At 45.4% G+C, this 16,545-nt stretch overlaps 1 protein-coding gene across 1 annotated transcript; it reads right to left on the reverse strand.

Moving 5' to 3' along the window:
- Positions 1 to 275: 275 nt before the first annotated feature.
- On the reverse strand, positions 276 to 10,061 carry LOC310946585 (ras-related protein Rab-14-like). Its single transcript, XM_083913089.1, has 8 exons — positions 9,933 to 10,061; positions 8,486 to 8,544; positions 6,769 to 6,822; positions 6,368 to 6,545; positions 6,202 to 6,268; positions 5,185 to 5,272; positions 5,051 to 5,081; positions 276 to 4,924 (listed from the first exon to the last, which is right to left on the reverse strand). The coding sequence occupies exons 2-8, from the start codon at positions 8,535 to 8,537 to the stop codon at positions 4,747 to 4,749; spliced, it is 648 nt and encodes a 215-aa protein (XP_083769215.1). The 5' UTR covers positions 8,538 to 8,544; positions 9,933 to 10,061; the 3' UTR covers positions 276 to 4,746.
- Positions 10,062 to 16,545: the final 6,484 nt, after the last annotated feature.

A 16,545-nucleotide genomic window follows, 5' to 3' on the forward strand; every position in this document is an offset into this window, starting at 1 on the left:
CATAAACGTGTGTTAAAGTGTCCTCTAGGAGCATAAACGTGTATTAAAGTGTCCTCTAGGAGCATAAACGTGTGTTAAAGTGTCCTCTAGGAGCATAAACGTGTGTTAAAGTGTCCTCTAGGAGCCTAAACGTGTTAAAGTGTCCTCTAGGAGCATATACGTGTGCTAAAGTGTCCTCTAGGAGCCTAAACGTGTTAAAGTGTCCTCTAGGAGCATAAACGCGTGCTAAAGTGCTAAAGTAAGAATGAGTGAATCAGTGGAGTCGTGCGTAAATACAGGATTTAAACTTTATTTACACTCCAGGAGAAAAAAGGTCCAGCAGGAGAAATCGTTACAGAGTTAGAAGAGAACGAATCAACAAATCATGAGGTTTAAAATGAAATGAGCAGAATCAAACCAGAGCGTTTTAAAGACGCATCATCGGCGCTGCTTCACCCGTCCGTCGTGTTTCGTCTGTTTAAAGATCAAAGTTAGCGTTAAAAGACGATGACGCTGCAGAAACACGTGTGACTCAGGCGCAAAATCATCCTCCAGAGTCTTTTTCTGCACTTTAATCATCAAATAATCCAGAGACGGTTTTTTATCTGTAACAACTGTTAATTAGAAATCCAGGAGAGATGCTAACAGCCGGACGTGGCTAACAGTGTTAGCTCGGGGCAGCACGGTGAAGGCATTCAAAGGTCTTTTTGTGGTGGTTTTGCATCTATTTTTAGTCATTTTGCATCTATTTTCAGTCATTTTGCATCTATTTTCAGTCATTTTGCATCTTTTTGTGGTGGTTTTGCATCTTTTTTTACTCATTTTGCATCTTTTTGTGTTGGTTTTGCATCTGTTTTTAGTCATTTTGAATCTTTTTGTGTTGGTTTTGCATCTATTTTTAATAATTTTGCATCTTTTTGTGCTGGTTTTGCATCTATTTTTAGTCATTTTGCATCTTTTCGGTGCTTTTGCATCTATTTTTAGTCATTTTGCATCTTTTTGTGGATGATTTTGCGCCTGAATTACACGTCAGATTGAAATGTTCTCCTTGGGCGAGGGAAGCTTAAGGCGGCGGTCCCGACAGAACGTTTGTCGTGTCTTGACGTTCGTGACACTTTGGTTAAATTTCTTTCAGAGTAAAATTTCAGAAGCGTAAAGAAGAGAGAGACACATTTTGTTTCCCCTCGTTGGACGCGGCGTGCAGGTTATTGAGCGATGTGCAGAAAGAGTCTGAGGTGTTTTAAAGTGACGGAGGCTTCATTCATGAATCACGCGTCACGGTTGGACGCTGCTGTCGACCAATCAGAGCACAACGAGGAGCGGACACAGTTAAAACAGAGAAAACAGTTCATTTTGAACAGCATTGGCTTTAATCATCATGAAGCCGTCAGCTGCTGATATGTACAGGACGTCTGAGCGCGACCACCGGGGCGGAATCAGAGCCGCGGCGGAAAATGACGTTCATTCACAAAAGTACGGAGGCCCAGAGGAGACAGAACAAGTGAAGCGGACGCAGGAGAGTGAAATCATTTCAGTGTAAACGGATTTTTAAAACGTTTCAGACAAATTATAATTAAAAAAACTGTCACTTTGAGTCAAAACGACGTCACAAAGTCACAGTTCTGACTTCTTAAATTAAGATTTTGAGCCAGGAAACGAATCATAACGGACGAGTTTCAAAACTTTGACTTCCACGTTCGACTCGCTCTCATTTCTCATCGTTTTTTTATTCATATTTTTAAACACAAAACATTTACCTTTAAACGGCTCATTTTGTCTCTTCAGACATTTCTTATTTACCTCATCTCATCTTCAGCCTCTGATCCTGGATCAGGTCTCGGGGGCAGCAGCTCCAGCAGGGGACCCCAAACTTCCCTTTCCCGGGCCACATTAACCAGCTCTAACTGGGGGATCCTGAGGCGTTCCCAGGCCAGTGTGGAGATCTAATCTCTCCACCTGGTCCTGGGTCTTCCCCGAGGCCTCCTCCCAGCTGGACGTGCCTGGAACACCTCCCTAGGGAGGCGCCCAGGGTTCATCCTGACCAGATGATCCTGAACCACCTCAACTGGCTCTGAAGAAACTGAAACTAAAGAAACCAAAGAGACTTTATTTGGACGTAACGTAGAGAAATGTAGAAGTAAAACACGTAAATGTGGTTAAAATAAGTCCGGCGTGGACTCGTGTTGGTGGCACTTTTTCATCCGGACCTCGACGGGGAAACAGACTTTTAAAAACTCAACATCTTTCCTGGTTTTTAAGAAGTTTTATTGCAGATTATTTCACGGCGCCGCTGCAGAAACAACTGTAAACTGGACGTTTATCCACGTTGTTGCTGCAGTAGATGTGTTTCACAGAGCGCGCACGCGTCTGTCGGCTCGTTTCGGTTTCTCTTTCCTCACGTGGCCGAAAAAAAATCAAAGAAAACAGCTTTAAAATATTTAAAAAGCGTAAAAAAAATCAACTTCACGGTGTTTGTTCGGTGGGGAGTTGGCGCTGGAATGCTTCGATCCACTTCCAAAGACTGGGATCACACTTTATTAAACACCGTGGATTCAAATAACATTTAATTATTTAGTTGGTGAAACTTAAAAGCACTTCGGGAAGTCAAGGCTCGGGCGTTTTGAGCTGAATCGGGTCGCGTTTAAAAGTCTGACGGCAGAATTTAACGTGAAATAATGTTTTTTTTTTTGTTGCGATGAAGCAGAATCCAGAGTTAAGCGACGAAATGTTAAAAAGAAAAAAACAAAAAACAAAAACAAGCAGCAATAAATAAAAAAACGTCTTCCCTCTGGATTCGTTTAACCTGGAGGGGACGCAGACACGGCCACTAGGTGGAGCTGTGACCTCAGAAATATACCGTTTCTATTAATTTGGTAAAAATGTGATAAAAACCCTGAACTTGTGACGTTGTGGTTCAGGGAAGTCACTTTATGCTTCATCATCATCACCTTCATCAATCAGTTGCTTCATTTCGCCGCAGAACGATCGAAATTCAAGGTTTAGTGGTTAAATTAAACTATTTTAGATGTTTTTTTAAAAAGGCAAAGCGTGGAGTCGCAGTGACGGTGGGTTTGGGGTCAGATCTGGTCTCATCTGGTCGGGCAGGGTCTCGGTAAACGGGTACTCCTCTGATTGAGACGCGGCCGAACGAGTTTAATCGACGCTAGCTAAAGTTTCATCGCACGTCCGTAAAGTTTGGGATCTTGCGAAGAAAGACGTTTAGAAACTGACGCAGCAAAGCTCGACGTATCGTGACTTTCTGGTACATAACACGGGTCGAACTCCAACCCCGAAACCCTGGATCTTACGATTTCCGTAAAAGCAAATTACCGCCCTTCAGAAGACCCCGAAGGATCTGGTGATCGGCCCACGACGTTACCTACAGATGTTCTTCCAGCGCCGGCCGAACTCGATCATCGGATTTATCTTTGCAGACTTTGAAAATACGTGTTTTAATATCTGTTCTAGAGGGAGAACCCCCTTTAACCTGCATCCCAGGTGACTGGAAGTCCAACAAGTAATATTATATCATCAACCAGGTGTGAATATCGCAAAGACGACTGCAGAGACGCAATTAACCCCGAGAACAACAGAATCAAAAGTCTCCGATCGGATCGACAGCTACAGTGACGGGGTCTTCTGATCTGACGTGAGATGTTGCGTTTGACGGCGAGAAATATGATCTGTACAGAGACGTCCAGGCCGCTCCGCGTTAGGATGAACGGACTCGGAGCGTTAAGACTTTTCCAACTGAACAACAAATGATGGGACAGACGCAGAAGACACAGGTATGACTATAAATCCAAAGAACTGGCCGTTTGGACGATCTGGATTCATAGCGATTAGAATTACGTCTAAATTCAAAGATCTGGACTGGAGGTGATTCTTGATTTGGACCGAGAGGCAGTCCGGCTTGACCCGAGGCTCTGAATCTGTCCAGAGGAATGTCTGGAGTTGGAACTCGGTGAGTCCAGTTTTAGGCTGATCCTTGTATCTTTATTTAGGTGTTTGGGACAAAGGTAGTCCAGATTTGAGGGACGGATGGATGTGGACTACGCACGACGGCCTTGGAGGAGTCATCCAGGATAAAGGTAGTCTCTCGATGGGCTTAGAGTTGTACCTTTACGTCAAGTACGCCGACGATTAAAGATCAATAAAGGAAAGCCTGGGTTTTGGATCTGTCCAGATTTAGAACTAAGGCAAACGTGGTCCAATTTTGGACTGTAGGCGGATTCAAATGTGAGGCCTGTATCGTTGGTCTTCAGAGTTCCCAGGGTAGTGCCAAATTTGGACAACCATCACTTGAGTCTGGACAACAGCGCTCCAGACTTGGGAGGTCCGGGGGGTAGTCCAGTTTAGGGGGGAAAGGGTTGTCCAGTGACGGACACAGTGAGTGAGCCAGTGTGGACACTGTCCAGGAACGGTCCAGGGTGGTCCTGATTTGGGAGTTGTCCAACACTGCTGCAGAAGTTACACACAGGTGTCTGGCTTGTTTTTGAATTTGGTTGACAGTGTCCTGATTTATCCAAGGATGATGAAAGTGTGATTGGGCGGGGGCGACTGAATCTTGTTTTGGGGGCGGGGGCTGAACTCAGGACTGGATTTGACAAAAGTTAGTTGGACTGTTAAATGTAATCCAGCTAAATCCTTTTTATCGACGGACTCTGGATCGAAGATGCAACTTAGTGCCTGGTGGATCTCTCGTGTACCTATCCGTCTGCCTCCGTGCGTCCGTCTGTTCTATGGGTCTGTAGTTCCTGTCTGGGGTTAGCAGCTGCAGCCTTCTTTGGCCGGCTGGCTGTCGGCGTTGAGGCGACCTCCCTGCGGCGCAGACGGTTTGTGCTGGACTCCCGACTCGGCAGCGTTCAGGTCAAGACTGCCATCTTGGATGTTCTGGTAAATCCTCTTTGCGGCTTCCAGAAAGGCCTCTTCCACGTTCTCCCCTCTGAGGAGGAAGCCGGGGAACAGAGGACGGAGCGATTAGCACCTTATATTTGTACTTAAGTTTAGCATTTGAGTAACGGTGTCTCTCCACAACAACCAGCCTTGATGAACGTGTGTTTGTACTTACGTCTTGGCGCTGGCCTCTAGAAACAGCAACCCTGATCAACGACAGGAAGTACAAATCACAAGAAATCAGACGCCCAGTTTTATTTTTATTCAAACGTTTCACTGCCGACACACTCACACAAACACACTCCTCACCGTTCTCTTCAGCAAACTGTTTGGCCTCCTCGTACGTCACGTCCCTCTGAGCCTCCAGGTCGGCCTTGTTACCGATCAGAATGATCACCTGGACACAAACATGCGGGTGAGAAACTACACAAATCAGCTCAAGTCGTACCCTGTGGACCATTATGGTGGATGTAACACCCTTTCAAAATAAGATGTCCGTGTCTCCTAAAGGAGACTTCCCACGATCGTCTTTCTGCTCTGGTCTCACCGTGACGGCGAGCGCAGAGACCCAGTCAACGGCTAAACCAACGGTAGCATCGTAGCAACCGTTAGCATCGTAGCAACCCTAAACTTCCCTTTCCTGGGCCACATTAACCAGCTCTAACTGGGGGATCCTGAGGCGTTCCCAGGCCAGTGTGGAGATCTAATCTCTCCACCTGGTCCTGGGTCTTCCCCGAGGCCTCCTCCCAGCTGGACGTGCCTGGAACACCTCCCTAGGGAGGCGCCCAGGGTTCATCCTTACCAGATGATCCTGAACCACCTCAACTGGCTCCTTTCAACGCAAAGGAGCAGCGGCTCTACTCCGAGTTCCTCACGGATGCTGAACTTCTCCCCCTCTCTCTAAGGGAGACTCCAGCCACCCTCCTGAGAAAACACAGTTCACACGCTTGGACCTGGACCTGGTTCTTTGGGTCCTGACCTGGACCTGGTTCTTTGGGTCCTGACCTGGACCTGGTTCTTTGGGTCCTGACCTGGACCTGGTTCTTTGGGTCCTGACCCAGCTTTCATGACCACAGGTGAGGGTAGGAACCAGGACTGAGGGTAGATCCAGAGCTTTGCCTTCCTCAGCTCTCTGTTCATCACAACGGTGCGTGATGTGTTTGTTTTCATTACGTTAGAATTAAGATACTTTATGAATTAAACCCTGGTTGTGTGTGTGTGTGTGTGTGTGTGTGTGTGTGTGTGTGTGTGTGTGTGTGTGTGTGTGTGTGTGTGTGTGTGTGTGTGTGTGTGTGTGTGTGTGTGTGTGTGTGTGTCTGCACTCACTGTGTTTGGGTTGGTCAGGTTCCTGGCATCTGTCAACCAGCTGCTCAGGTGATTATAAGTACTTCTCCTAAAACACAAACACAAAAATTAAACGACTGGAGACACTTTCACTTTCAGGTTTGTTACTGTATTGATCAATTACACAGAAACACACACACGTCAGTACCTGGTGATGTCGTACACCATGAGGGCCCCGGCGGCCCCTCTGTAATAGGACCTGGTGACGGCCCTGAAGCGCTCCTGACCGGCCGTGTCCCAGATCTGCAGCTTCACCTTCTGACCGTTGACCTCCATGATCCTCGTCCCGAACTCCACCCCGATGGTGTGAGGACAGTCCGCCATGACTGCACACACACACACGAAACACACACACACACACACACGTCAGTTTATATTCATTAAGTGCTCCCTCTGCTGGACATTAGAGAGAATGCAGATTTCTAGGATATTTGGTGATAAATAATTTCCACGACTCGTCTCTAAATTTTCAGGTTTGCGCATTGAAATGTTTTTCTCAACAAAAGTGAATTTCCTGCAGAGGAAATGATGATGATGAGGAAGACTCACATTTCTTCTCTGTGAACTGGTGCAGCAGACAAGACTTCCCTACGCCCATATCACCTGGAGAGAGAGGGGGGGGGGGGGGGGAGAGAGTGAGAGAGAGAGAGAGAGGGAGAGAGAGAGAGACATGAGGTCAGAGGTCAAACTTATATTGATATATATATATATATATGTTGTGACCGTAAATTATAAATGTTAGGAGCGGCACGCTTGCCGTCCACGGCCCGTTTGGGAGAGGTGGGCTTTAGTAAAGCACGTTTGCACATGTACGAGCACGAGCGTGCGCACGTGTACGAGCACGAGGCCTACGGCGGTTCTGAGGTCATTTCCTGTGCGCCTGTTGCACATTTCAAACAATGGCGGTGAAAGGTTCACGTTGGTGTGATGCGGAGGTGGAGTGTTTACTGCAGATTTGGTCGATGAAAAGATTCAAAAACAGTCGACAAGACGCACAAAAACTCTGAGGTCTACGGAAAGATCTGGAAACAAAGCCACACACACGCGATCAATGCGTGTGATGTGCTACGGCGTGATGGCGTATGGACAGCAAGAAGCATTGGCCGGCCCAGGTAGTGTGAGTACAAACGGGGCTGGGGCGCGGGGGGGAGAGGGAGGGGGGACAAGTACCCTAAAGTCCGGGTCGCGGTGCGGGAGGACAGTCTGAGTGCGCTCTAAGAGGGCGAGGGGCTAATTCCTGCACACTAAAGGAGATGCATTAAAGCACAGGAGATATTTTCACGTGTTAGCATCAGGATTTATTAACAGGCTTATATTTAAACCCAAACAGGCTCTTTATCGTGTTTTAGTGGGAGAAACCAAGCATCTATGTGGAGAACACACGTCTCTGTTCACACACGGAGCAGAGATGAGGCTCAGCAGACACAAAGGTCCGTCTGTTTCTGTGGAAAGATTCTCTGCAGATCGATTTTCACAGACACGCACTGGAGCAAATGTCTGTCTGGAAGTCAGAAAATCGATTGTGAACGCTGGCTGTAAAGTGAAAGTATGCACAGTTTGTAGTTTCAGCCTGCAACTCTCAAAGAAGGAAGGCCCCGTTCAATCCTGAGTTATAAAAACCTGATTTATTATTTTATTTGTCCCAGCAGCTGAGTGAGCGCAGACGGGCAACAACCAGAGTCACTATAGGCCGAGCATTCACTCCATGGACTGAGAGAAAGGAGAGGAACGCCATTCAAACGCACGCCCACATGGCTACGCTGCTCCTGGATGCTAACATCACTTTCAACGCTAACGGCTAACGCTAACTGTCAGTCAAACTCCTCTAATCCTTGTTTTGATGCTGTGGTTTTCTGGAGGGGACGGGTTCAAACAGGCTCAAACAGACTCCGGTCTCCTGGAGCTACTGGGCCGGGGCTGACCAACCTGGCAACCCCACTGCTGGACTTCTTTTTTGTTGTTGAGACGACGATCTGGAGACTCTGGATGGAGCTGTTCTGAAAAAAGCCCCTGAGCCCACACAGGTGTTTTCACTCTGGCTGATTCGACCTCTGCACAGGTTGAAGGTGGGGGGGGGGCTTTTATGGGCATTAATGATGTCATAAATGTCCGTCGACCACTAAGAATGATGCAGGTGAACTTTGTCCCGCCCTCACAGGTGAAACACAGGTGACGGAAAGCACCTGTGTGGGTCACGACACCTGTGCGGGTGTAATTCTGGACCCCGTCTGTGCGAGAGAAAGGTCTCGACCCCGCGGACACTCACCGATGATGATGTATTTGAAGATGTAGGAGTAGTTGTACGGTGCGGCCGTCATCTTTAGACTGGAAACAGGAGAAGAAGAAAACAGGAAGTACTAATTATATCAAACTCAGACGCAAAAAAGGGCAAATTATTAGAGAAAAAGCATTTCATTTAGGGAGAAATCAGATAAATATTACTGTATTTAAGCATCAATAAGAAACAAATGACACAGAGGAAAATACTCGTGTTTGCACTTTGTGATGAAAATTCACCCGAGAGACTAAAGCGTCACTAAACTGATGCTAAAGAATGAATTTATCACTCTTATTGATTTATTGAGACGTGAGTTTGTGTTTCATCCTCTTTACATTTGAAACCGTTGACTGAATAAAGAGCTTTACATTTATTTGTACAACATTGTTCCATGAATTAATTCATTTCAGTGTCCACATGTGAATTATTAATTTATTTATTGAGAAACATTTGAAAACCGTTAGTAAAAATAACAGATACATTCACTTCGTTCACCTCTATTTATTTATTTATTCATTTATTTAAGAAGGTTTAGTCCTTCAATATTAATAAAAACAAATAAATCCATATATAAATAAATAAATAAATAAAATAATAAACAACATAAATAGATAACTTCCTTCATGTATTTATTTAATTCTCTATTAATTTATTCATTTATTTACAAAGACTTAAGTCGTGTTTAGTTGCATACGTTTGAGAAATATTAATAAAGCAAATAAATTCATACACACATCAATAAATGCATTAATAAATAAAAAAATAAACAAAATAAATAGATAACTTCCGCCAGGCATTTATTTAATTCTCTATTTAATTATTTATTTTATTAATTGAGACTTGAGTCGTGTTTAGTTGCTCATACGTTTGAGAAATATTTATAAAAACAAATTAATCCATATTTAAATAAATAAATGCTATTAATAAATCAAATAATGAACAAAATAAATAGATAAATAACTTCCTTCATGTATTTATTTAATTCCCTATTTATTTATTGAGACTAAAGTCGTGTTTATTCCTCCACACGTTTGAAAACCCGTTAACAAAATTAAATAAATACATATTTAAATAAATAAATGCATTAATAAAATAAATAGATAACTTCCTTCATGTATTTATTTAATTCTCTATTTATTTATTTATGTATTGATTGAGACCTTAGTCGCGTTTATTCCTCCACACGTTTGAAAGAAAACCCGTTAATAAAAATAAATAAATAAATAAATAAAGAGAGAAATAAAAAGCTGAAACAAACAAAAGCTCTGAAGCTAAGCTAAGCTAAGCTAAGCTAACAGCTGCAGTGCTGTCAACGCCTTGCTAACAGGCTAACAGGCTAACAGGCTAGCAGCAGAACACGGTTCCCTCCGTAAAACCGCAGATTCACGGATAAAAGCGCCCCGACACGGTGAGCTGCGGCCGCGGGGGTCTTCACCTGGGGGTCCGGGCGTCGGTCTGACCGCTGGAGCCGAGGAATCCGCTGCTTCACACGGTAAATATCGCTGTTTTCGCGGTTAGCCGTTAGCTGTTAGCTGTTAGCCCGGTGATCCGTCAGGAAGCCGCGGTTCTTCTTCTGCAGCGAGAAGACAGGAAACACCGCGAGACTTCCCGGTGTTCAGCGCCCCCAGCGGTGGAGAGGAGAACTGCTCTGAACTCCTTTGAGATTATTTATTTATTTATACTATTTATATATTTATATGATTTATTAAAACTGCACTTCAGGTTACAATTCATGTTTTTTCTTTATATGTTTATTTAATTTTTATTTAAAAATAAAATATTTTTTTTTTATTAATTTGTTTTATTTTTTTAATGTATTTATTTATGTATTTATTTCGTTTTTATTTTAAAGTAAAACACAAAAAAGCTTTTTATTTATTTTATTTTTTAATGTAAAATAAAATACAAAATATTTTCCTATTTTTTATTCAATTTAAATTTTTTATTTTTTTTATTTTTTTATTTTTTAAAATAAAATACAAAACAGATTTTTATTTATTTATTTATTTAATTTTAATTTTATGCAAAATCACCACAAAAAGATATAAAATGTGTAAATAAATCAAAGAGATGCAAAAGAAAAATCACAGACATACAAAACAACTTAAAATAGACGTAAAATGACCAAAAACCACCAAAGAATAAATAAATAAATCATGTATAAAAACTGTATAACCTGTAAAGAATGGGTAAAAACATGATTCATTATGATTGTTATATTTATAGTGGTGGAAAAGGGGCACAGGATTAAATCTGCTTGTTAACTTTGGAAAAAGGGAGAGAAATGTTTTATTAAAGTATAAAAGACGTCAGACATAAAAAACACTGGATTTCACAAAGTTCTTAACAAAATTGATGCCACAAGCTGCAAAACATCTAAAATAATCACAATAATAAAAACAAAACAGAACGAAAAATGACCTTTTTTTGACCGAGGGAGGCAGAAGGTACATTAAAGATCCATTTGGCTGCATGGTGAATTTATTTACTTGGTACTTTTGTTCTTTTACTCGTAACAGAAACCTTCACTGGGCATCAGCAGCTCAGTCCATAGGTGACTCGGCTGGGAACCGAAGGGGTCGCCAGTTCAAGTCCCTTTGTGGACCATGTATGGAGCGTGGACTGGTGGCTGGAGAGGTGCCAGTTCATCTCCTGGGCACTGCCGAGGTGCTGTTGAGCAAGGCACCGAGCCCCCAACTGCTCGGGGCGCCGGTCACTGGCAGCCCCCTCGCTCTGACATCTCTCCTTTAGTTGCATGTATATAGGTCCTGTCTGTGCATGTGTGTGTGTGTGTGTGTGTGTGTGTGTGTGTGTGTGTGTGTGTGTGTGTGTGTGTGTGTGTAAATGGAATTTCCCTGTTGCGGGACTAATAAAGGAATTCTTCTTCTTCCCTCCGTGTCCTTGTGCACTGACTCAGTGATTAATAATTCTCCCCCCTCTGTTTTAAAAACGTGTGAAATTCATTGTTTTAATGTCTCAGTCTCAGTTTACAGATCAGTGTTTCGTCACCGACACAGAAAGTTTCTGCTGAGGTTTTTATAAAACCCTGAAAATATAAAAACGATACAAAAGTGACGTGGAAATAAACACAAAGCATCAGGTGTTTACAAAGAGGACTCAGTTCAAACACACGTGGGGTTAAAGTAACGTGAACGGACTCAAACAACGATAAACCATCAAACTGAACACAGAGAAACGTCACGGAGGAAACAGCTGTTTCACAAACCGCTGTGAAAACTGTGTTTTCAGGGAAACTTTGTGTTTTTCAGAGTAAAAAATCATAAAAACAGCGAGTTTTAAGGAGCGTCTACCCTGAACCAACCAGGTTAGCATGTTAGCGTCCTCACTGCTCTGACCGCGCAGGCGTCGACACACAACGCCACAATAACGTGCAAAATCAAAACCGTAATCTGCTCATTCCCCTCCTGAACTGAGCTCGTCGCTTTAATCTGTGATTCTGTTAAATAACAAAAAACAAGTCAAACCTGAGTCACGAGGAAAAGTGTTTCCTGTTTGAACTATTTAGTTGTTTTAGTTATTGTTATTCATTTAATTGTTGTTTTTTTGTACTCTATCAACGTGCTGTTTATTGTTTATTGTTTACCTTTTATTTTTATACATTTAAATTGTCCAATAAAAAAAAACAACCTTTAAACAGCTTTAACATCATCCGACAGCTTTAACGGACAGTTACGGAGTGGAAATTATGCTTTTTACAGCGAGAAAATAACAATAAATATAATATGAACCAAAAACGACACAATCCAACGTGTTCCAGCGGGAACGTGATCTGAAAATGACAACAACACACGAGTTTACACACTCTGCTACACGCAGCTAGCTACACGCAGCTAGCTACACGCTAACGTCAGGGAGAGCTCTAATCTTGTTTCATGTTGTTCCTCCACATTTTAGATTTGATTCCTGCTGGAAAATGTTTGATTTTGATCGGATAAAAAACCCGACGAGAGTTAAAGTGAAAACATTCATTCAGAAAAAACAACCGTCACTTTAAAGTCCTCAGGCGAGAGCGATGAAGATGAAGATGAAGATGATGATGGTGATGGTGATGATGATGATGATGATGATGATGATGATGATGATGATGATGATGATGATGATGATGATGATGATGATGATGATGATGATGATGATGATGATGATGATGAGGGTCAGTCAGTGTCAAGCAGCAGCTTTGGTTTCCCATTCCTGTGAAAACAGTAACAGCAAAGTTCTTCAGACTAAGGGCGCCCTCCCACTGTCCCACCGTCCCGTGCCCAAACAGCACGTGTCACGGCTAAAGTCTGGTTCCTTTGACCAGTGTGAGTGCAACCGTACCGCGTCTAGGAGCGGCACGCTTGCCGTCCACGGCCCGTTTGGGAGAGGTGGGCTTTAGTAAAGCACGTTTGCACGTGTACGAGCACGAGTGTGCGCACGTGTACGAGCACGAGGCCTACGGCGGCTCTGAGGTCATTTCCTGTGCGCCTGTTGGGACGTAGAAAAAAGAAGGAGGGACCATGCGCGGACATTTCAAACAATGGCGGTGAAAGGTTCACGTTGGTGTGATGCGGAGGTGGAGTGTTTACTGCAGATTTGGTCGATGAAAAGATTCAAAAACAGTCGACAAGACGCACAAAAACTCCGAGGTCTACGGAAAGATCTGGAAACAAAGCCACGCATCGCCATGACGTCATCAATGCGTGTGACGTGTTACGGCGTGATGACGTATAGGCAGCAAGAAGCATTCTCCGAGGCCCAGGTAGTGTGAGTACAAACGGGCCTGGAGGGGGGGACAAGGACCCTAAAGCACGGGGTGCGGTGCACTCCAACTGTCCCACCGTGCCACCACCGGCCAGATGGACGTACGCCCCTCCCCCAACGTCACATACATGCCCTTTTTTGGTCAGAGGAAATGAGGCGGAGTCAAAGACAAGATGGAGACTCCCGTAGGCGACTGGATCAAGTTAGAGAACGTGTGTGTGTGTGTGTGTGTGTGTGTGTGTGTGTGTGTGTGTGTGTGTGTGTGTGTAACTCACCTTCCTCCTCTGGAAAACCTTCCCGTGTTCGATGAACAGCGCTGAAGGAGCTCGTCTCAGAGATGTTTTAGCCGAGGCCGTTCGTCGCAGCAGAGGGTTCAGGAAACCCACCTGGACCAGCAGAGACCAGCAGGGACCAGCAGAGACCAGCAGGGACCAGCAGAGACCAGAGGAGACCAGCAGGGACCAGCAGAGACCAGCAGGGACCAGCAGAGACCAGCAGAGACCAGCAGAGACCAGCAGAGACCAGCAGATACCAGCAGAGACCAGCAGAGACCAGAGGAGACCAGCAGGGACCAGCAGAGACCAGCAGAGACCAGAGGAGACCAGCAGGGACCAGCGGAGACCAGCAGAGACCAGCAGGGACCAGCGGAGACCAGCAGAGACCAGCAGGGACCAGCAGAGACCAGCAGGGACCAGCAGGGACCAGCAGAGACCAGCAGAGACCAGCAGGGACCAGCAGAGACCAGCAGAGACCAGCAGGGACCAGCAGAGACCAGCGGAGACCAGCAGAGACCAGCAGAGACCAGCAGGGACCAGCAGAGACCAGCAGAGACCAGCAGAGACCAGCAGAGACCAGCAGGGACCAGCAGAGACCAGAGGAGACCAGCAGAGACCAGCAGAGACCAGAGGAGACCAGCAGGGACCAGCAGAGACCAGCAGAGACCAGCAGGGACCAGCGGAGACCAGCAGAGACCAGCAGGGACCAGCGGAGACCAGCAGAGACCAGCAGGGACCAGCAGAGACCAGCAGGGACCAGCAGGGACCAGCGGAGACCAGCAGAGACCAGCAGAGACCAGCAGGGACCAGCAGGGACCAGCAGAGACCAGCAGAGACCAGCAGGGACCAGCAGGGACCAACAGGGACCAGCAGAGACCAGCAGAGACCAACAGAGACCAGCGGAGACCAGCAGGGACCAACAGAGACCAGCAGAGACCAGCAGGGACCAGCAGAGACCAGCAGAGACCACCAGAGACCAGAGGAGACCAGAGGAGACCAGCGGGGACCAGAGGAGACCAGCAGAGACCAGCAGAGACCAGCAGAGACCAGGAGAGACCAGCAGAGACCAGCAGGGACCAGGGGAGACCAGCAGGGACCAGGGGAGACCAGCGGGGACCAGAGGAGACCAGCAGAGACCAGCAGAGACCAGAGGAGACCAGCAGAGACCAGCAGACGTTACATTTAGTTAAATGTCGTACATGCTTCGTGCACCTCACTGATAATCTTAATAATATTGTTTTAAATGAAACAATCAAATCCCCATTTTGAATCGTCGGTTCGATTCCCGGGGCTGTGTTTCCCACCTGAGCGCGCTCACTGCAGACGGCCAGCGACTGCCGGAAAGACGTGCGTTTGTTCTGCTTCTCCGCAGACGCCAGGTTGATCTCCGAGCCCGCCCTCAGCTTCACCGGCCTCTTCCCCGTCAGCTCCAGCTTCTGGACGCCTCGCTCCGCCTCCACCGGCTTCCCGCCTGAAACGCAGAAGCTCCCTCAGTGGAAAGTGTCGACTCATATTGAGCTCATCGTAACGTGACGTATTTTGTTGTATCCATCTGATGGCGTCACGTCATATTGTGTTGTATCGTGTCTCAACTTGACGTATTTTATCTCGTCACATCGTTTGTATCGCGTCGTTTGTATCGCGTCGTTTGTATCGTGTCGCAAAAAGTCATCTAGTAACATGTAATCTCATAGCACCGCGTCGTATTACGTTGTATTGTGTCACAACATGTTGTCTTTTATCGTGTCGTATCTTGTCGTATGGAAGGGAGGGAGAGAGGGAAAGAAGGAAAGGAGGAGGGAGGGATGTATCCATCTCATGGCAACGCGTCGTATCGTGTCGTATCGTGACGTGACGTATTTTGTTGTATCCATCTCACGGCTCGTATCGGGTCGTATCGGGTCGTATCTGGTGGTGACCCCGACTAAAAACCTTCCCAGTTGAACCTGATCGGTCACGTCTGTGCCTCAGTTTGGGTTTTTTTTTGCTCATTGGATCCTGTGTCGAGCCGTGGACAGGAAGCAGACGGCGGCACATGCTCGTGTGTGTCCCATGCCGCGCTGTCACGTGTGTCAGGCAGAGGGTCACTGACAGATGAGATTCTGGTTTCTGATTAAAAGTGTTTGCTGTTGGAACATTTGTCGGGGGGCGGAGACTCACTGCGGCCGGTGAAGACGGTGTTGCTGTAGGTCACAGAGTCTCTGGACGACACCGAGCTGCAGCGAACTGAGTCCTGAGAGCTGTGGAGCTGAGACATCATTATTATTATTATTGTTATTGTTGTTGTTGTTATTATTGTTGTTATTATTGTTATTGTCTGTCATAAGCAGTGACCCGGTCTCTGCGGAGCGGTACCATGAGCTCCAGGACGGAGGTGTTGGAGTAGATGGGCGGGTCGGAGCCGCTCGGCTGGAACTGGTCGTCCATGTAAGTGTTGGAGGTCGGGAACCGCCGGGTCTGCAGCCCGCTGCACAGGGAAACGACAACAACAACAATAACAACAACAACAATACTACTAACAATAATAAGAATAACAATATTAATAATAATAACAATAATAAGAATAAGAATAAATACTACTTATACTGCTTTTACTAATAATACAATAATAATAACAATAATAATAATAACATGTGGGGTGCCCAGAGGCTCTACTCTTTAATTTCTCATTTAATTTTCTGATTTTTATTAATGAGCTCCTTTTACTTTTATCATAATCTCAACAAAACTGTTTTTACATGAAAAATTATTTCGACCATTAAAACAGTTTCACATTCATGTTCTGTCGATCGACTTATTGATTAACGTTAATAAACTAAAATCATGTTTTGTTTGTAAACAGGAAGTAAACAGGAAGTAAACATCATCTTACCTGAGCGCTGCACCTGTGTGCACCTGTGGGCCGTCGTCATGGCGACCGTGATCAGCAGCTCCGTCCTGCAGCAACTTCAACCATCGCTGCTTTTCACCTGAACTGCTCACCTGAAGGGAGGAGGGGGGGAGGGGGGAGAG

The sequence above is a fragment of the Echiichthys vipera genome (assembly GCF_963691815.1).
Source record: "Echiichthys vipera genome assembly, chromosome: 4".
NCBI classification, from domain to species: domain Eukaryota; kingdom Metazoa; phylum Chordata; class Actinopteri; order Perciformes; family Trachinidae; genus Echiichthys; species Echiichthys vipera.